This window comes from Hordeum vulgare, chromosome 2H, assembly GCF_904849725.1.
Source record: "Hordeum vulgare subsp. vulgare chromosome 2H, MorexV3_pseudomolecules_assembly, whole genome shotgun sequence".
NCBI lineage: Eukaryota > Viridiplantae > Streptophyta > Magnoliopsida > Poales > Poaceae > Hordeum > Hordeum vulgare.
Window position 1 is genome coordinate 198,183,978 of NC_058519.1, and position 22,127 is coordinate 198,206,104.

Genomic DNA, 22,127 nt, shown 5'->3' on the forward strand with positions numbered 1-22,127 from the left:
CCAGTGCAGGCTTTCCGCTCAATTATAACTTTGCACCGATACGTACCGCTCATGCGGCTGCATGGATGCCCGGCCCAAACACAATCGTGACGATCCATCGACGCCCTAGGCCGATCGAGCTACACCTGTAGTACCAGCCCTCAAATGCTATCGTGATACCAACTTTCAAAATTCAAATTTGGATATGTCAAAAAATTCTAAAAAAATCATGGATGTTTGCAACACATAAGTCGACTGCCTCTACAAAGTTCAGATCAAAATTCAAAATACATAAGAAGAAACATAAAAAGACAAATTGAGATTTGAATACTGTCGTTTTTCTTTGTCTTCTTTTGACACTATTTGTGATGGATTTGATGGATTTGTCTTTTTTGTTTCTCTTTGTGTATACTGAATCTCGATCTGAATTTTTTAAGGGTTGTCGACGTATATGTTGCGAACATCCATGTTTTTTTTAATTTTTTGATATGTCTAAATTTGAATTTTGATAGTTGGTATCACGGTAGCATTTGAGGGTTGGTATCACCCGATACTTTCCATCTCACTACATCAGGCATGTATACGTACTTAATACTCCCTCCGTTCTTAAATATAAGACCTTTTAGAGATTCCGTTATATACTACATACGGATGTATGTAGTCATATTTTAATGTGTAGATTTTCTTATTTTACTTCGTGTGTAGTCTATAGTCAAAACTTTAAAAGGTCTTATATTTCCGAACGGAGGGAGTAGTAAGTAAACATCATAAGTACGTGATGTTCAATTGGTTGCGATCCTGCTGCTGTCCATGTCGAGTGATCCAACATTGCCCTGGCAAGCTAGCTAGATATAGTCCACCGATCGTGCCAGACCACACACATGCATGCAGCGCAAAGAACAGTCATGCGATGCACTTATGCACATACGGAAGGCGAAACAGTAGCCAGGCCCATGCACCGAATAGTTTAACCGAGTCTACAGGTGCATGCATGGCCTCGCGGAATAGTTTAACCAAGTCTACAGCTTGCTTTGCATGGCCTCGCGGAATAGTTTAACCGAGTCTACATGTGCATGCATGCAGGGATGAGTAAGAAACGCCATGCATAATGACGTTTGGCACCTGTCTAGAAACGCCAGTGAGGGTGGTGTTTGTAGATGATCTACAACGCAAGCTAGACTGGCTGGCGTTTGAATGTGGATCGAAAACGCCGCGGTAGACAGGCATTTTTATGTACATCAGCAACGTCACGGGTTCTGACGTTTTTAGAAGGGTCAGATTATGAAATAGTTTCAGATCGAGTTTATTTTATACATTACTTTCGTCTCCTGAATTAAAAGAGTGAAAAAATCCAGAAGAATGCAGGCTGTGCTGGTGGCTGAAGCTTCATATCTTCCCTGTTCAGCATGAAAATGACGGATGGGATGTCAGGCCTGTCGTCAGGGTCTGCTTGGACGCACAGCAACCCAATGTGGATACATCTTAGCGCCTGGATTCGGGGATGTCCTTCCAGTGATTCATCAATCATCTGCGATATCATCCCTTTGGTCCAACAAGTCCATACCTGTTTCCATCAGTTTGTTAGAGCATCTCCAACAGCCACGTTATACTAGCGTCGCGCGGTAAAAAAGTAAATATAGCGCGCGCGCAGCGCGGCGGACAGCTCCAGCGGGCACGCTAAAACCGCGCGCGCTAAAACGATTTGGGCGCGCTGGTCATAGCCCCATCCCGTACTGTGTATTTCGGACGTCCACTTCGGCGCGCGGCAGACTCGAGCGCGCGCGCGAACTCTCCCTATTCTTCCTCCTTTCTCCCGCGCGCGCCGGCGCCAGCGCCCCTGCCACCATGGACGCGCACACCAGCGCCCCGCTGACCCCGCTGTACAGCCGCGACCCCCCGCCGCCGCCTCCGTCGAAAATCCTAGCGCGGCGGGCGTTGGCGCTGGCGCCGCCGCCACCGCCGGAGCTCCGCCGACCGTCGGCCTCGCGCGCAGCCTCTTCTTGCCGCCACGGATGACCACGACGACGGGTGGCGTCGCGCCGGCGCCGTCCCGTGCCGCCGCCGCACCGTTAGAGCGGAAGAAAGGAAAAAACATCCGCGAAGAAGAAGACGACGGACGGCTCCGGCAGCTCGAAGCCGAAGAAGAAGGTTGCAGTGCGCCGGCCGGTCGCGGCGTCTACCGAAGCGCCGGCGAGCTCACTCGTTGAGCCGGCGGCGGACGCGCACCACGTGTTCGATGAAATGCCCCCAAGGTGAAAAAAATTCCAACTTTTATTTTCTTGTTATTTTTTCAATGCATCATCATATAGATAGCTTATTTGCATTGTCACAAAACTTTGTAGTCTCAACGATGATGCATACATGTCAACTATGGGTGTTGGGTCCAACAATTCGCATTGGTCTCAAACCAATGACATCCATTTGGACGACCATGAGTTTGAGGTGGACGAGGAGGGTGAGGGCATTATCGAGGCGCCAAAAGGAAGAGCGGGCAATTACACCACCAACGATGACAAATTACTATGCAATACTTGGTTGCAAGTGTCGAGGGATCCATCCGTTGGAGGTGATCAAAGTAGAGATGCTTATTGGGGGCGAATGAAAGAACACTTTGATGCTCAGAACGTGAGTGGAATTGACCGCTCCGAGAGATCACTTCGGTCCCGATGGTCGACAATCAACTCGGATTGTCAAAAGTGGGCGGCCGCACAAAAGGCAGTTGACAAGCTTAACCCAAGTGGCACAAATGAGGATGATAGAGTAAGTGGCATCTCATACATGTTCATCATACTTGTTTTTGATGTCCGAAGTGCTAACTTGTTTTGTTTTTCTTGTAGTACAACATTGCCCAAAACTTGTTCAAAGAAGAGACGAGGACAACCAAGAAGGGGAAGATCAAGAAAGGAAAAATCTTTACCTTGCCTCATTGCTACGAAGTGTTGAAGGATGATGAGAAATGGAAGAAGCGTGAAGATTTGGATGATTTGCATTTGAGCAATAAACGCAAACGCACAATTGAGTTGAATGATGATGAGGAGGAGGATGATGCATCAACTGATGACGGCAAGAGAAGCCCCACAACCAACTCGGTTTCATACTCGAAACCAAAACGATCGGATGGGTGCAAGAAGGACAAAACCGAAAAGAAGAAGAGGAAAGGAGATGATGAGCTCACAAATGCTATGGAAGCTATTGTGAAGGCAAGAAAAGAAGCCAACGAGGTGAGGAAAATGGCAAGGAACCAAGATGCCGCGGCCGAGGAGAGGAGGTTGGCGGCCGAGGAGAGGAGGGTGGCCGCCGAGGAGAGGAAAGTGGCATTGAAGGAGAGGAAGGTGGGCATGGAGGAGCGAGCTAAGTTGTTGGAATGGGAAAAGCACTTGTTCTTCTTGGACACTCTTTGTTCAATGATGCGCAAAAGAAATATGTCAACCTTGCCCGTGAAGAAGTGTTGATTCAAAAAAGAGCCATGATCCGCACAATGGGTGGCGGTGGCCTTGGCGGCATGGGTGGCGGTGGGCTCGGCGCCATGGGAGGCATGGGCCTCGACGCCATGGGAGGCATGGGTGGCGGTGTCCTTGGCGGCATGGGTGGCGGTGGCTTCGGCGCCATGGGTGGCTTTGGAGCACCCTCCAACGCTATGGGAGGCATGGGTGGCATGAGTTTTGCTTCTCTCATGGGCGGCATGGGTGCACCACCGGCCATGGGTGGAATGTCTTTCGATGTGCCTCACACACATACCCATGAAAATGCCGTTGAAGATCTTGCCAAGACCGTCGGAGCTACACGTGATGCGGTGCATGATGAAGTTAGGGAGGAAGATTCATCTTCGAAGGCGGAAGAATCGTCTTCGGAAGAAGAGGAAGACGACGAGGAAGATGATTGATGTCTTATATGTCTTCAACTTTATTGGATGAACTTGTATTTTAAACTTGGTTTGCATTTTGAACTTGGTTGGATGAACTTGTGGGCATGACTTTTATTCATCTACTTGTTTGTGTTAAATTTCACATGTTATTGCATTTTGATGAATGTTTTATTGCATTTTGGGCGCTGCTGCAGCGGCGCGCGCTGTATTTTTGGGCGCTGCTCGAGCGGAGCGCGCGCTGCATTTTATAGCTACTGCTGGAGCCAGCGATGCCCGACGCGCCAAACCAGGCGACCAGCGCGCGGCAAACTCGTTAAAAATAAATACTTCCTCTGTTTTAAAATAAGTGTCTCAAATATATATTAGCTCTATTATAAAGTTATATTAAATTTAAGACACTTATTTGCGATTCACAGATCCACTTACATCACTTAGGAGATTCACCGTGTCCGTCTCGCAATCATTTGAACCGCAGTTGCTCCTCTTGGTTACAATTTCAAGCACCAAGACACCAAAGCTGAAAATGTCGATCTTTGGCGACACGTTTCCGTGTATTGCGTACTCTGGCGCCATATACCCGCTGCAGATGATTTATCAGTTAGGCATAGAAGCACACGTCCTGACACCTGCAATATACTAAAGCCCTTTTTGTATTCAGTTGCTTACTATGTTCCAACAACTCTAGCTGTCATGGTTTGAGTATGGCCTCCGACTTGCAACCTAGCTAACCCGAAGTCCGCAATCTTGGGATCCATGGCATCGTCAAGCAGAATGTTGTTGGCTTTCAGGTCTCGGTGGATGATCCTTACGCTCGAGTCCTCGTGAAGATACATTATGCCCTTGGCAATTCCAAGAACGATGTTGTACTCTTCATCCCAGTTTAGTGTATTTCTTCGACTAGCATCTGCTGCAACGTATTGTTCAAGTTTTATTAGAAGCTGCATTGACGAAAAATAACATGGAGTAGACAGTCATTCTACGTAGTAACTTTGCTAATGGAAACTACAGTAATTCCCTACATCATCAGCTAATTTTTCATGAGACCTGACCTAGCGCCAAATATAGCTCCGAGTTTCTGCACTATTTCTCCATTGTCCACTTGCCAGAGTTCTATGACAAACAATTCGTATAGCCTTTAACATTACACCTCCGGATAGTATGAACACGTTATTTGAAACGTGGGTAGATGGAGTCGATACGATGATTGCAAGACACATCCGTATAGGAGTTTCTCACTTATTTGGGCTATATGGAATTGCAGGAATGATGTGGTTTTTAACAGACATGTTCAGGAAGTGGTACTGGGGGATTTTGTGGTTAAATTCCGAATTAAATTCAAAGTGGATGGATTCCAATGGGCTCTGGTTGCAGTGTATGGGGCTGCTCAACAGGAGCTTAAATCTGAATTTCTGGCTGATCTAGTTCGGATATGTGATGAGAAATTGCCGTTGTTGATTGGTGGTGATTTCAATATCATTAGGAGAGCTGACGAAAAGAACAATGACAATTTTGATGGCAGATGGCCTTTTATGTTTAACTCTATTATTGAGAGCCTCGATCTTAGGGAGATTGAGCTCTCAGGTAGAAAATTTACTTGGGCCAACTCCCTTCAAAACTAGACTTTCGAGAAACTAGACAGGGTTCTTACTAGCACTGAATGGGAACAGAAATTCCCCCTAGTAACGGTGCGAGCGCTTCAGAGAGCAATTTCCGACCACACACCTTTGCTGCTGGACTCTGGTAGTGCTATACATATGGGCAACAAATTAGGTTTCTCCTTTGAGCTAAGCTGGTTTACTAGGGAGGGGTTTTTAGATTTGGTTGCCCGGGAATGGAATCAAGAGTTGGGTGGGACATCCAACATTGATAGATGGCAAAACAAAATTAGACATCTTAGACAATACCTTCGTGGTTGGGCTAAGAACGTCTCTGGGAGCTATAAGGATGAGCAAGGCAGGCTCATTAAACTTATAGACGATCTCGACCGTAAGGCTGAGACTATTATCCTGGATTTTAATGAGAGATCATTAAAGAATCAGGCTGAACAAAGTCTTAGAGCTCTCCTTAGAGAAGAGGAATCGGAATGGGCGAGCAGAGCTAAAGTTCGGGCGATTGTTCATGGGGATAATAATACTAAAATTTTTCACCTGATTGCTAATGGCAAGCATCGGAAAAAGAGAATCATTCAGCTCGAGCAAGATGAAGGAACGATTGTAGGTCATGAGAACCTAAAATTGTATATCTCTAATTATTACAAAAAGTTATTTGGTGCTTCTAACCATAGTTTTGTGACTATGGATGAGCATCAAGTGGCGGATATACCTCAAGTCGGAGAGTCTGACAATGAGTTATTATCAGCCCCTTTTACGGAGAAAGAGGTGTTGGAGGCTATCGGGGAGATGAAGAGTGGTAAAGCTCCTGGGCCAGACGGGTTTCCGGCTGAGTTTTACAAGAAATGTTGGCATATTATCAAGGAGGATCTTATGGCAATGTTTCATGATTTGTATGCAGGTCAGCTTCAACTCTTTCATTTGAATTTTGGTACTATTACGTTGTTACCAAAGAAAGAGGGGGCGACTCGTATTGAGCAGTTTCGCCCAATCTGTTTGCTTAACGTCAGTTTCAAAATTTTCACGAAGGTGGGAACAGATAGGTTAACAAAGATGGCACATTCCGTTGTGCAATCTACGCAAACAGCCTTTATGCCTGGGCGGAACATTTTGGAAGGTGTCGTTGTGCTACATGAAACACTGCACGAAATCCATTCGAAGAAACTTGATGGTGTTATCTTCAAGGTGGATTTTGAAAAGGCCTATGATAAAGTCAAATGGTCTTTTTTGCAGCAAACCCTTCGTATGAAGGGGTTCGATGAGCTCTGGAGAAAGCATGTCGATTGTTTCATCAAAAATGGCAGTGTCGGGATTAAGGTTAATGATGACGTAGGTCACTTCTTTCAGACACTCAAGGGTCTCCGGCAAGGGGACCCAATGTCCCCTATTCTATTCAACATTGTTGCTGACATGTTGGCCCTTTTGATTAAGAGGGCTAAGGATAAGGATATGATTGGGGGGCTCATCCCGCACCTTGTGGATGGGGGAGTTTCGATACTACAATATGCCGATGACACCATTCTGTTTATGGAACATGACCTGGTTAAAGCTAGGAATTTGAAACTCATACTTTGCCTGTTTGAGCAGCTATCTGGGCTGAAAATTAACTTCAATAAAAGTGAGGTGTTCTGTTTTGGTAGAGCCAAAAGTGAACAACACACTTATAATCAATTGTTCGGTTGTGAAACTGGGAAATTACCCTTTACGTATTTAGGGATTCCTATTCATCACCGACATTTATCAAACAAGGAATGGAAATGTATCGAGGATCGCTTTGAGAAAAAGCTGAGTTGCTGGAAGGGCAAGCTTCTTTCTTATGGAGGACGGCTAGTGCTGATAAACTCAGTACTAACGAGTATGCCCATGTTTCTCCTATCCTTCTTCGAAGTTCCCGTTGGGGTACGGAAAAGACTGGATTTCTATCGATCCCGGTTCTTCTGGCAAAGTGATGAGCTTAAGGTCAAGTATAGGCTGACTAGATGGGATATTATTTGTAGACCCAAAGATCAGGGTGGTTTAGGAATTGAAAATTTAGAGATTAAAAATAGGTGTCTACTCAGCAGATGGCTGTTTAGATTATCTTCGGAAACCGAAGGTATGTGGGTACAAATTTTGAAGAACAAGTACTTACAGAACAAATCATTATCTCAGGTTACAGCTCATCCAACGATTCTCCTTTCTGGAGAGGGTTGATGCGGACTAAAAATGCTTTCTTCTGTAGAACTAGATTCATCATTGGTAATGGTGAATCGACTAGCTTCTGGGAAGATACTTGGTTAGGGGAGATGCCTCTAGCATTTCAATATTCGCAGCTGTACCATATTGCACAACGGCAGCAAGCATCCGTTGCGTCAGTACTTAGCGAGATTCCTCTGAATATTCAATTCCGCAGATCTCTTATTGGGAGTAGATGGATCAGCTGGCTGCATCTTGTGAGAAGGTTGATGGATGTCAACCTGTCTCACACTCCTGACCTTGTATATTGGAAGTTGACTAGCAATGGAATATTCACGGTTAAATCGATGTATTTGAATCTCATCGATTCTACACATATTCCAAAATCGGCACATATTTGGAAGATCAAAGTCCCTCTTAGAGTCAAAGTCTTTATGTGGTTTGTTCATAAAGGGGTAATTCTAACGAAAGATAATCTTGCCAAGCGAAATTAGAATAGTAACTCTAGATGCAGTTTCTGTCCGGCTAAAGAAACAATACAACACCTCTTTCTTACTTGTCCTATGGCTAAGCTGGTTTAGCGTTCGCTACATATTGCTTTTAACATCATTCCTCCAAACAGTATAACCACGTTATTTGGGATGTGGCTAAATGAGGTGGATGTACATTCTGCTAAACTTATTCGCGTGGGGTCTTGTGCACTGTTGTGGGCAATTTGGAATTGCAGGAATGACTTGGTGTTTAACAGACAACGCGATTTTCACTTCCTGCAGGTTATTCACAGAGCTACCGCACTGATCCGCACTTGGTCATCACTCACTCCTGTGGTCGCCAGGGAACCTATGGGTACTGGGTGTGTCCGATGGGAGATGGTAGCACAGGGTATCTTCAACCGGTTTGGATGGCGTCATGTTAATAGGATAGGTGTTTAGTCATCTATTTATTTGTTTGCCATCTCCGGCTTGGGCATGAGTAATGCCTTGTATCGTTCTTTTCTTCTTTTCCCTTTTTGCTTCAGACATTTTGTACTCGGTGGAGACTTTTTTTGGCTAATAATATATGGCCGTATGCATCACTCGATGCAGAGGCCGGGGCTCGACCTCCTTTTCTAAAAAAAAAATAAAAAAAAATCAGTACTTATTTTTTGCAGTTATTACACGGAGTGGCGGTCTTGATCCGTACGTGGTCATTATTCACTCATGCGGAAACCAGGGAGCCTTTGGTTACCGGATCTATCCAATGGGAGACGGTAGCAAGGGATATCTACAACCGGTTTGGATGGCAGTCCAGTGATAGGATAGATGGTTAGGCATCTAGGCCTATTTTATCGGTTGTGGCACTTTTTGGTTTACTTTTGCGTATTTACTGCTTTATCGAAGACTATGTTGAACCGAGATTCATTTGATTATCTTCAACAAAGGGGCTGTATGATGCAGAGGCCGGAGGTTATCCTTTCTTTCTAAAAAAAAATAGTTTCGAGTTTCAAATCGCACAATATTCTGAAACGCATAGTATAACTCAGAGGAGCATTAAAATAGTTCTGAGTACATGGAGATGTGAGTGGAAAGGTTGCAGGGAAATACAGTACCAAAAAGGAACTTGTCGAGGCTCCCGTTCCTGATGTATTCGTAAACAAGTAGCATCTCCTTCTGATGCAGGCAGAACCCGAGCAATCTAACAAGGTTCTTGTGCTGGAGCTGTGTCAATACCAGCACCTCATTGCGTATCTGATCCAGTCCATGTCCAGTAGCAGCAGTACCATCTATAAGTTTCTTCACTGCTATTTCTTGCCCGTCTTGGAGGTTTCCCTGAAGCAGAGCTTCTTTTTTCAGTACAAGAACATAGTGCTAGAAATAGTTCTACTCTTTATTCCTGCTTGTCTATTTACCTTGTATACGGTCCCGAAACCGCCTTCTCCAAGCTTATGCTTCTCTGAGAAGTTGCCGGTTGCCTCTTGCAGCGTCGGAAAATCGTAGATTGTGCACTTCCCTCTCGCCATCCTGTTAAATGCTGTTGCACACACACATAAGACAGAGACGTCACTACATACATTATATTGTACTACTAGTGATACGTAGTGATTTGAGCAATTGACAAGTTACTCTACTGACAGTCGTCATGCTTCTTAGCCTTTCTTCTCTTGAAGCGAATGAAAGCAAAGACTGCAAGAATCAACATCAAGGCAGCGAAACAAGCCACGCCTGTAGAGATCCCTGCCACTCTCCCATTCCTCCCTGCATTGAATTCCAACATCAAACGGAGATTTCAAGCGCGTAATATGATGTGAAATTTGCGCGAGATTAGGAACGCAATATGAGTGACCCGACCTGTTGGCGTCTCTGCGGTAGCAATGGAAGGCACGGCTGCGGGTGCTGGCGCCGGTGGCGCCGAAAGCTTCACCATGGCGCCGCCCCTGTAGAACGGGCTCACACTGTACCTCAGGTTGCACCATACCCCAAGAGCTCGGCCGCCAGACCTCCCGTTCCGGAACAAGAACCACGGCGCGGCTCCGACGAAGCCGCAGAGGCAGCTCCGGCACTGCGCGGCCGTCATTTCCGGCGCGCACTGCGCCAGCCCGTAAATCTTTGGGTAGTAGGTCGCGTCGAAGCTCTCCTCGCCCGTGGCGAAGTGCTTCTTGGCGGGGTCGCCGCGCGCGGCCACGGCCTGGTCGACCGTCGCGTTGAGGAGCGCGAGGGCGGCGGCGTTGAACCAGGCCGCGGGGGCTGTGAGCTTCTCCTCGTCCCAGGAGTAGGTGCCGGCGGGGGATTCCACGCCGACCAAGTCCAGGAACCGCTGGTCGGAGAAGCGGAGGACGCAGTCGTCCTGGTAGATGGCGACGTCCTTCCTGTTGGGGCAGCCGCGCTGCGCCCCGGGGAAGCCCGCCGCGACGCAGGCGCGGAAGGACGAGGCGTTGGTGTCGCCACGGCAGAGCGCGAGCGCGGAGATGAGGTCCGGCACCACGCCCACGGTGGCCGTGGCGAAGCCGGCCGGCGAGGCCGAGGCGTTGGCCGGTAGCGCCGCGGCCAGCAGGCCCAGGTTCGTCTGGTAGGTGCTGTTGGCCGCGTAGGCGCCGCTGGCGCACGTCGTGGACTGCCACTGCGTCGTCGGCTGGGCCGCGGCCAGCGGCAACAGCACGAGCGCGAGAAGAAGGAGGTAGCCGCCGAGCATGGTTGTCTCTGGCAGCAAACGGAAGAGATGGTAGGAAGCGGGAATCAGGCACGAGTTGGCTGCACAATCGACAACAGCTCCGGGATTGCCATGCAACTTCATCCGGAAAAAAAAAAAGGTACACTAGTCGTTGAACGCAACTTGGGGCACGAGGTTTCGGCTCTGATTGGGATCGCTACCGTCGGGTTGGGTGGTCGAAGATTTGATTGGGTTGACGGGCTGCGGTCAGTCCATCTTCTCGGTCTTTGTCTCCACTCTCCAGTGCCCCGTTTCCTTGACCTACCTGCCAATGCCACACACACTACACAAGACACGATGAGCCACCTCGTCCTGCTATCCCTCGCCGTCGTGCTGCTGGCGCGGCGCGCCGCGGCGTATCCGTGGCAGGTGTGCGGCACGGCAGCCAACTTCACGGCCAACAGCACGTACCAGGCCAACCTGGGCCTCGTCGCCGCGGCGCTGCCCAGGAACATCTCGTCGTCCACGGACCTCTTCGCCACCGCCGTGGTCGGCGCCGCCCCGGACAAGGTCTGGGCGCTCGCGCTCTGCCGGGGCGACGCCAACGCCACGGCCTGCTCCGGCTGCCTCGCCATGGCGTTCCAGGACGTGCAGAACCAGTGCGCCTACGACAGGGACGCCGCCATCTACTACGACCCCTGCGCGCTCTACTACACCTCCAACGCCACCTCCCTCTCCTCCTTGGACAGCGTCGGGAGGACGAACCGCGTCAACAACCAGAACGTCACGTCCGACCCCGGGCGGTTCAACCGCCAGGCGGCCGCGGTCGTGAACGCCACCGCAGACTACGCGGCGTACAACTCCACGCGGCGGTACGCGTCCGGGGAGGCCGACCTCGGCGGCCAGTTCACCAGGGTGTACAGCTGGGCGCAGTGCACGCCGGACATGACGCCGGCGAGGTGCCGTGGTTGCCTCGCCGGACTCATCGCCAGTATGCCGAGGCGGCTCGCCGACCGCGTCGGAGCGAGATCACTTGGGGTCAGGTGCAGCTACCGATACGAGACGTACTCCTTCCTCGGCGGCCCGGTGATGGTCAGGCTGGCAGCGCCGCCGCCGAGCTCGCCAGCGCCTGCGCCTGCAGTTGGGCCCGCGGTTCCAACTCCAGGGCCGGTCGCCGGAGGTGAGTCTTGGTATGTTTTATCCGGTCGCTAGCGTGACAGATTACCTTGTTCCATGGAAGATTTCCATTAGTACTGATGAGTCATTTAGCAATCATTCACTAGCTATACAGTACTTCCTCTGTCCCAAAATAAATGTTTAAATTTTAATACAATCTTATACTAAAACTAATATAAAGTTGAAACAGTTATTGTTAGATAAAACGAGATCAACGAGACACAAGAGATACAGATTTTTACGTGAAAACCCTTGCGGAAGAAAACCACGGACGCACGAAGGCGCAATCACTATGAGGAGGAGTATTACAAGCACGAGGCGACAGACCGTCTTTAGATGCGACTACATGGAGTATATATGAGGGGCAATACAGAAGAGTCCTTGGAGGACAAGTAAACGAGTTGTACTCGTACGCGTCGGTACCAACGCAAAGGCCCACACCGTTTGTACTACGTCTAGTCCAATACGGTAGAATTTGAATCACAATTTAACAATCTCCACCTTGAGCCAAATTCCCTCCAGTAGTCGAAGAAAGTGCATAACTCCATCCAAATCAGCTTAAACACCTTGTGCGTCAAAGTTCATAGGACTAGTGAGAAATACCAACTAAGCCTGAGCAAAGCTCAAACTTATTGGTAGGAACTGGCTTTGTCATCATATCAGCAGGATTATCATGAGTACTTATCTTGCATACCTTCAAATCACCTTTAGCAACAACATCTCGAACATAGTGAAATCTGACATCAATGTGTTTTGTTCTCTCATGATACATTGAATTCTTTGTAAGATATATAGCACTTTGACTGTCAGAAAATATGGTAGGGCAAGATGAATCTCCACAAAGCTCAGTGTACAAACCTCTCAACCAGATAGCTTCTTTACATGCCTCAGAAATAGCCATATACTCGGCATCAGTAGTGGAGCAAGCCACAATAGACTGCAAAGTTGCTCTCCAACTCACAGCACAACCACCAATGGTGAAAACATAACCTGTGAGCGATCTTCTCTTATCCAAATCACCAGCAAAATCAGAATCAACAAAACCAACAAGTCCATCTCTAGTTTTCCCAAACTGTAAATAAGCATTAGAAGTACCTCGCATGTATCTGAAAATCCACTGAACTGCATTCCAATGCTCTTTTCCAGGATTAGCCATGTATCTACTAACAACACTCAGTGCATAAGATAAATCCGGACGAGAACAAACCATGGCATACATAAGTGAACCAACTGCACTCGAATAGGGAACTCTAGACATGTACCCAATATCTGCATCTGACTCAGGACATAAGGCTGATGATAATTTGAAGTGTGCAGCTAACGGAGTACTTACTGGCTTGGCATTATGCATATTAAAACGACGAAGAACTTTATCAATATATCCCTTCTGACTGAGATATAATTTTCCAGACGGTCTATCTCTGGATATTTCCATGCCAAGTATTTTCTTTGCTGCACCCAAATCCTTCATCTCAAATTCATTACTCAATTGCTTCTTTAGTTCATCAATCTCTGACATGCTCTTTGCAGCAATTAACATATCATCAACATAAAGGAGCAAATAAATAGTTGAATCATTGACAGTTTTCAAATAAACACAGCTATCATAATTAGACCGATTGAAACCTTGAGAGAGCATAAAGGTGTCAAATCTCTTGTACCACTGTCGAGGGGATTGCTTCAATCCGTAAAGAGATTTCTTTAACTTACAGACAAGCTTTTCTTTTCCAGGAATAACAAAACCTTCAGGTTGTTCCATATAAATATCCTCTTCCAATTCTCCATGTAAGAATGCAGTTTTAACATCCAATTGTTCAAGCTCAAAATCATTCATGGCAACAATACTAAGTAAAGTGCGAATAGAGCTATGCTTCACAACAGGAGAAAAGACTTCGTTATAGTCAATACCTGGAATTTGGCTATAACCTTTAGCAACCAACCTTGCTTTATATCTTGCCTCATCATAAGGAGAAACACCTTCCTTTATTTTAAAAAACCCACTTACAACGAATAGGTTTCTTCTCTCTAGGTAATCTTATCAAATCCCAAGTGCCATTCTTTTCAAGTGATTCCATCTCATCATGCATAGCAGTCATCCACTTATTACTATCACCAGAAATAATAGCCTTGGAATATGAAGAAGGCTCAGCATTACCTTCAATTTCTTCTGCAACAGATAAAGCAAAAGAAACAATATTGCACTCCTCAATTAACCTCTTAGGTGCATTAATACCCCGCCTAACTCTGTCACGTGCGCGATTCCAACTTGGTGGAACAATAGGCTGATTTGGAGTGACATGTTCATCATCAAAGACGGGTTCATCATGTGCATCAGCATTTTCCTTATCAGAAGTATCACCTGAATCGATAACATGCTCCACCTGAACAGTAGGCTGCTGAACAGTAGACTGATGTTCACTCTCAATTGGAACATTAGTAGATGCAACATCATGTAACATAGCAGATTCATTAAAGATAACGTTCCTGCTAATAACAATCTTTTGTGTTTTAGGATTCCACAATTTAAAACCTTTAACACCAGATTTGTAACCAAGAAAGATGCACTTAACAACCCTAGGCTCCAACTTCCCATTATCAACATGAGCATAAGCAGTGCAACCAAAAACTCTCAACTGTGAATAATCAGCAGGTGAACCAGACCATACCTCAATTGGAGTTTTCTTATTAAGAGGAATAGATGGTGAACGGTTGATGAGATAACAAGCAGTGGGAGCGGCCTCAGCCCAAAAACGCCTATGCAAACCTGCATTGGACAACATGCAACGGGCTTTGGAAATAATGGTCCTGTTCATACGCTCAGCAACACCGTTTTGTTGAGGAGTATAAGGAACGGTGTGGTGTCTGACAATGCCTTCAGACTTGCAATAATTCCCAAATTGCTTAGAACAGAATTCCATACCATTATCAGTGCGAAGTATTTTTACCTTCTTTTCAGTTTGTCTCTCAATCATAATCTTCCACTCCTTAAAAGCTGAGAAAGCTTGCCATTTATGCTTCAAGAAATAAGGCCAAACCTTTCTCGAATAATCATCAATAATAGTCAACATGTAACGAGCACCACCTAATGACCTTTTGCGAGATGGTCCCCATAAATCAGAATGCACATAATCAAGAATACCTTCAGTTGTATGAGTCGAAGTGTTGAACTTCACCCTCTTGTGCTTGCCGAAGATACAATGCTCACAAAAATTCAATTTACCAGTTTGGTATCCTTTAAGAAGACATCTCTTATTTAACTCTGCCAAACCAAGTTCACTCATATGTCCAAGACGCATATGCCAAAGGTTAGAAGCATCACAACCAGAAATCTTTGAAATAACTGGAGTAGCGTTACCTGAAACGGTAGAACCTCGAAGGTAATAAAGACCATTGGTCGAACTTAAGTCACCTTTCATCACAATGAGAGAACCTTTGCCGACCTTCAAAACGCTATCTCCACCTGAATACTTGGACCCCTTTGCATCAAGGGCACTCACAGAGATAAGATTTCTCTTCATCTTCGGAATATACCGAACATCTGTCAAAGTTCTGATTGTGCCATCAAACATCTTGATTCGAATGGAACCAATGCCTTCAATCTTGCATGGTGAATTATCAAAACCCAAAACGGAACCAGCAGCAGTAGTAGAATCAAAAGTAGTAAACCAATCTCTATGCGGGCACATATGAAAAGTACACGCAGTGTCAAGTACCCACTCATCATTGGTCTCAGCACATCCAGCAATAACAACAAGAGCATCATCGGAACTTTCATCACGAGCAACATTAGCAGAATTTTCACCTTGTTTGTTACCTTTCGGTTTATACGTACCATTCCTCTTTTCCTTGTTGTGCAACTTGAAACATTCTGAGATGTCATGCCCGTCTCTCTTGCAATACCTGCAAGACTGCTTCTTGTCTCTGGATTGCGACCGGCCCCTCTGGCCGTTCTTACTTTTGCCACTGTTTCCATTATGTGAGTTCTTCTCCTTTGTCCTGCCACGAACAGATAATCCCTCGGCTTGGGATGAACTCGAACCATCATGAGGCACCATTAATTTCATCTTCTCCTTAGAGTTCAAAGCTTCATAAACTTCATTAAGCGTGAGAGTATCACGACTGTATAATATGGTGTCTCGAAAATTGGTATAAGAACTTGGCAGCGAACAAAGTAACATTAAAGCAGTATCTTCTTCATCATACGTAACCTCCATTGCAGCTAGATCGGATATGATCTCTTTAAATTCTGAAATATGATTCAAAACGTTACCTCCCTCGGGTAACCTGTGCATGAATAATTTTTGCTTCAGATGCATCTTGCTGGTGAGATTTTTAGTCATGCAAATCCCTTCCAGCTTTAACCATAAAGCGACGGCAGTTTTCTCGCTCAAAACTTCCTGCAAAATATTATTATGCAAATGGAGTTGAATTTGTGACAAAGCCTTACGATCCCTTCTTTTCTCCTCAGCAGTCCAATCCTCAATTCTATTCTTCCCAAAACTATCCAGTGCATCATCATAGTCGGCCTGCGCCAACAACGCCCGCATCTTGACTTGCCATAGGGTAAACCTTGTGTCACAGTCCAGCAGCGGAAGATCGTACTTTATGGAAGCCATGAGTAGATAAATTTGTGTACACAAAGTAGTACAAGCCGACAGAAAATTCTTGACAGAATTAATTAATGCGATGCAGCAAAATTGAAACAATATCACCTGGTAGCTCTTGGGTAGATATAGCAATTGGAGGGGAAAAAAACCAAATCTGAAATAGTAGCTCCACGTGACAAGCTGTCTAGTATGAGGTCTTGATGACAAGGGATGAAGAGAAAACGAATCTGAACTGGTACGAAGTCGTGGCTGATTAGTAACCCGCGTCTTGCAGCGGAATAGCGGCGGCAACTCGGCAGCAGGATTAGAGTAACAGCGGCTTCGGTGGACTCCTCGCGCGTGGCTGCGTTGAGAACGCCTGGCGTCGCGAGAAAAAAGAGGCGAGGGCGTGGCGTGATTGGGACTTGATGGGTGATAGCGACGGCCTCGGCTTATATGACGCAGTAGCAGAAGAAATTCCTGTCGGTCTCGGCTTCTCGCAGCAGCAGGGGAAAAACGATCTGGCTTCGGATCGGATTGCCAGATTGCTTCAGCGGCAGCTCACACGACGCCGAACCTGCTCTCGTCTCAAATCTCGTATCTTAAACCATAGCTTTGTATACCACTTGTTAGATAAAACGAGATCAACGAGACACGAGAGACACGAATTTTTACGTGGAAACCCTTGCAGGAGAAAACCACGGACGTACGAAGGCGCAATCACTATAAGGAGGAGTATTACAAGCACGAGACGACATGCCGTCTTTAGGTGCGACTACATGGAGTATATATGAGGGGCAATACAGAAGAGTCCTTGGAGGACAAGTAAACGAATTGTACTCGTACGTGTCGGTACCAACGCAAAGGCCCACACCATTTGTACTACGTCTAGTCCAATACGGTAGAATTTGAATCACAATTTAACAGTTATTTTAAAATAAAAAGAGTATAAAGATTACCATGCATGCTAGGCTGTGTCATCTCCCTAGCTATCGTTGACAACTTGACTTGCATCTAGAAAAAGAAGAAAAAATCTGCGTAGGTACGCTAAGGCCCTGTTTGTTTTAGAAGTCCCGGGACTTTTTTTAGTCCCAATTTAAAAGTCCCTAGTCCCTGTCCGTTTGTTTTCAGGGACTAAATAGGGACTAGAGGTCATTAAATGACATGCAAAAAGACCATGTTACCCTTAGTAATGTAGTAGTAGTTATTAAATGTTATGTTAAAAGTAGGGGCATTGCTGAAAAAAATGTCAAAAAAGTCCCAAAAAACCCTCTCACACGGACTTCTCTAAATAATCCGAAATACCTACTTTTAGTCCCTAAAAGTCCCTCCTGTTTATTTCATATAAGACTTTTTGAGACTTTTTTTAGTCCCTACATCAAAAAGTCCAAACACCCCCTAAATGAGTTTAGAGATAACAAATTTCCAGTCATCAACTTGACCAGGTGAAGGGGATAGCATGTCAAACTACTGTATTTGGCATTTTCAAATGCTCCTTTGCCGCTTGGACTAAGGCACATGGACCTGACAGAATGGACCGGAGTCTGTAATTTTTGTTCACACACACCATTGGACTTACACAGTGTATGTCAAGAAGTTTACAGACTTTACAAAATAAAGTCTTTTAAAGGTATTCATATAGATAAGATATGTGTGCGTGTATTTATAAAGATGAATGTCTATGCATTTATATAAAGGCTTATATCTGTACGGTGTTAAAAAAATTAAGTTTCCGGAAAAAATAGAAGTTTTCAGGTTAAAAAAGGTTTTCAAGAATCATGATGTAGTAAACGGCATGTTAGATAAAATGTTACTAGAGGAATTAAATTAGTGGCGCTTGCAATGAGCAAATTATCTCTTTTTAGGGTCGCGATAAGCCCACACGTGTGGACGTTAAGGGGTCTTGCGCATATGTTCTGTGTGATGTGTAAAAAAACAGCCCACACGACTGGTGTGGATAAAACAGCTAACATACATAAGTCTGCCCTTCCGTTCTTGCGACCCGCACATCCGGCCCGCCATCTCGCGGTCCCGCGTGCCACCGCGTGATAATTGTCATGGTTACTGAACCATGGCAACTGTTTGTTTTACTGCAGTTGTCATGTCTGGAAAACTACAGTTGCCATAGTTGCTCAACTACAGTCGTCATGTCTGAACAACTGCATTGCCATGTAACAGTAAAAAGACATGACAACTGACAAACGTGCAGGCATGTGGACGCGCGACGGCAGTTCCACCCAGTTGTCATGTAACACTGAAAAATACATGGCAACTGACAGGCGTGTGGACGCGCGACGTCAGTTTCACTCAGTTGTCATGTAACACTGGAAAGATATGACAACTCACTAGCATGCGGGTACGACAGTTCCACTCAGTTGTCATGTAACACTGGAAAGACATAGACATGGCAACTGACAGGCATGCGGGCACGACAGTTCCACTCAGTTGCTATGTAACACTGGGAAGACATGACAACTGACGTGCATGCGGGCACCGCAGTTCCACTCAGTTGCCATGTAACACTCGGAAGACATGGCAACTGACAGACATATGGACGTGTGGGCGCGACGTCAGTTCCACCACACGTTGGGTTGGCAGCCGCGAGCTCTACGTGTGTGGAACATGCGTGTGTGCAAACTGATAAACGTCCACACATGTGAGTGTTATCTTTTTATGTGACACAAAAAAATCTATCAAAAATTGTTAAGATTCGTACAACCATAAACGGGCAGTTATCCATGCATGTGGGCGGTTTGCACACGTGTAAGCGTTATCTTTATTTCTTATAGCAATGAATAAATTATCTTTGGGACACTCATTTGCGGTGGGCATTTGTCAATTCACAGATAGGAAGTTAATCGTTACTGCCACGGTCCTTGTTATTGTGCTGCCTACATCGCAGCTCTGCTGATAATCAACCTTCTTGCTTGGCTCTGTATCTGGAGGAGGATGAAGAGGAGGCCACAAACAGGAGCAACTCAACCATGTAAAGCCCTGCAAACTTCTCAAACTCCACAGCTTGGAAGAAGCAGATTGGAGTATTCCCTTTCCTTGCATTAATATAATAATTAATTAACACGTGTATTTGATCAGATTCTAGTGGTGAGAACATGGAAAGCGTAGAATCGATGCTCATTGACATTTCTACCCTGAGAGCTGCAACCAGGGGTTTCGCAGAGAGCAACAAACTTGGCCAAGGCGGATTTGGTGCGGTGTACAAGGTATGTAATGAACAAAAAGGAAGCAGAAGAATATATACCATCCAACTATAATCATTTATAGTAGTACTCCTTCCGTAAACAAATATAAAAGCATTTAGGCCCTGTTTGGAACCACAATAGATTATAATAATCTGGATTATGAAGATAATCTAGATTATAAAGATAGATTATATAATTTGATTTATAAAAATAATCTAGGTGGTCATGTTTGAAGGTCAAATTATATAAACTGTAATTCAGATTTTATATTATAAAATGACATGTCTGCCTTCTGTTTTTTAGTTGCAGAGGTAATAATCTAGGTAAGCATGTTTGGAGGACAGTGGCGGTGACAGTAGGTAATTATCTCTAAGTTTTCAAGGCTAATGGGTCATTAGTAATCCATAATCTGATTTTAGCTGGGGTAGAGTAGATTATGAGTTTTTAATAATCTGATTATCTAGTTTTTATAAACTGTAATATAATATATCCTATTCGGAGACATAATAGATTATAAAAATCGGATTATATAATATGAGTGGTTCCAAACAAGGCCTTAGAACACTACTTTAATAATCTATAAATGATTTTATATAAATTTGACAGGAAGTACTATATTAGTACACTAACCGTGGCATGTTTTCACCTCACAAGGGTACTCTCCCGGACGGCGATGAAATAGCGGTGAAGAGGCTTGCCAAGAGTTCGACGCAAGGAGTTGGAGAGCTGACGAATGAGCTCCTTTTGGTCGCCAAGCTTCAGCACAAGAATCTCGTCAGGCTTGTTAGCGTCTGCCTGGAGCAGGAGGAGAGACTGCTCGTCTACGAGTTCGTCCCCAACCGGAGCCTGGACCAGGTCCTATTCGGTACGAACTGAATCATCATACTACTCATCTACTAATTTCTTGAGCCCATTTCCTCTGCAAAATTTGATGTCCTACTTTCTGAACTCATGAACCATGCGTAGATACGGAGAAACGCGGCCAACTTGACTGGGGAAAGAGGTACAAGATCATAAGCGGAATCGCGCGAGGCCTGCAGTACCTCCACGAAGACTCGCAGCTCAAGGTAGTCCACCGCGACCTTAAGGCGAGCAACGTCTTGCTTGACACCAACATGAACCCCAAGATCTCGGACTTCGGACTCGCGAGGCTCTTCGGGGGAGACCAGACGCAGGGCGTCACCAGCCGTGTCGTTGGAACATAGTGAGTACTGTACATGGCACCGGAGTAACGACGCAAGTTAATCTTTTTCATAGGCAACTAGACTCAGAACTCCATCTTCTTCTTGTTGAATTGATCGTCAGTGGTTACATGGCCCCGGAGTACGTGATGCGCGGGAACTACTCGGTCAAGTCGGACGTGTTCAGCTTCGGCGTCATGGTTCTGGAGATCGTGACGGGGAAGAAGAACAACGACTGCTACACCTCCCGGCTGTCTGAAGATCTGTTGACGCTTGTGAGTAGTGTCTATTCGTAAATACAGTATATTCTCGGTCACTATCTGATTATCTAGAAGGAAGGACGCGTTGCAGCATAGCTGTTGACTGATTTGCCACGAGCTCAATGATTCAGGTATGGGAGCACTGGACGGCAGGGTCGGTATCCGAGCTGATAGACCCGTGCTTGGGCGACGGCTTCTCCAGGACCGACGCGCAGCGGTGCATGCACATCGGGCTGCTGTGCACGCAGGGAGACCCCGCGGGCCGGCCGGCGATGTCGTCGGTGGTCATGATGCTCGGCAGCGACACGGTGTCTCTCCAGGCCCCGCCCAAGCCGGTGTCCTACGCCAGGAGAAACGGCTCGGGCACGTCGTCCACCATGTCCACGGCGTCAGCATAGGAGCAGTCCTCAAATTTCAGAATAATGTACTTCCTCCATTTCTAAATATAAGTCTTCTTAGAGATCTCATTACACGACTATACATATAGATATAATGTTGATTCATTCATTTTGCTTCATATGTATTCCATTAGTGAAACGAAAATTGATTTTGGCTCCTGAGCACCATGGAAGCCCTTTTTTGAAAATAATTCAAAAATAACAAATTTCGGTTTTAGAAAAATCTGAAAACAAAAATTATGCAAGTAAACAAGGATATTATGTATATGTGTGTAAAATTTTAGGATGAAAAATGTTGAAATGTGATCTGTATAAAAAAAATCATGACCTTAGAGGATGAATAGTATCATGTGTTAAAAACCTTTAGATTTGTCTTTTTTACAGAGCTCTCATTTTAACGTATTTTTTCCTGAAAATTTATACACATGTGTGTTACGCCTTTACATATCTCTGTATTGTGTTTCAGATTTTTTGAAATGTAAAAATATGAATATTTTCATTAAATTTAAATTTTAAATTTAAAGGCTTTCATGGTGCTCAGGAGCCAAACGTCCATTCTCCTTAGTGAAAC

At 45.5% G+C, this 22,127-nt stretch overlaps 3 protein-coding genes across 4 annotated transcripts; 2 read left to right on the forward strand and 1 right to left on the reverse strand.

Moving 5' to 3' along the window:
• Positions 1-1,248: 1,248 nt before the first annotated feature.
• On the reverse strand, positions 1,249-10,818 carry LOC123425822 (putative receptor-like protein kinase At4g00960). Of its 2 annotated transcripts, none has more exons than XM_045109558.1 (7): positions 9,957-10,818; positions 9,741-9,863; positions 9,518-9,639; positions 9,218-9,437; positions 4,511-4,748; positions 4,271-4,424; positions 1,249-1,543 (listed from the first exon to the last, which is right to left on the reverse strand). In XM_045109558.1, the coding sequence occupies exons 1-7, from the start codon at positions 10,795-10,797 to the stop codon at positions 1,313-1,315; spliced, it is 1,929 nt and encodes a 642-aa protein (XP_044965493.1). In that variant the 5' UTR covers positions 10,798-10,818; the 3' UTR covers positions 1,249-1,312. The 2 variants fall into 2 exon arrangements, with proteins under 2 accessions (XP_044965493.1, XP_044965492.1); XM_045109557.1 differs by having other exon boundaries at positions 4,511-4,751.
• Positions 10,819-11,112: 294 nt separating this feature from the next.
• On the forward strand, positions 11,113-12,033 carry LOC123426119 (cysteine-rich receptor-like protein kinase 6). The gene has a single exon (XM_045109904.1). It carries the CDS (start codon positions 11,113-11,115, stop codon positions 11,965-11,967), a length of 855 nt encoding a protein of 284 aa, XP_044965839.1. The 3' UTR covers positions 11,968-12,033.
• A 7,591-nt stretch (positions 12,034-19,624) lies between these two features.
• On the forward strand, positions 19,625-21,758 carry LOC123425823 (cysteine-rich receptor-like protein kinase 6). Its single transcript, XM_045109559.1, has 5 exons — positions 19,625-19,738; positions 20,372-20,582; positions 20,684-20,921; positions 21,023-21,173; positions 21,290-21,758. The coding sequence occupies exons 1-5, from the start codon at positions 19,628-19,630 to the stop codon at positions 21,554-21,556; spliced, it is 978 nt and encodes a 325-aa protein (XP_044965494.1). The 5' UTR covers positions 19,625-19,627; the 3' UTR covers positions 21,557-21,758.
• Positions 21,759-22,127: the final 369 nt, after the last annotated feature.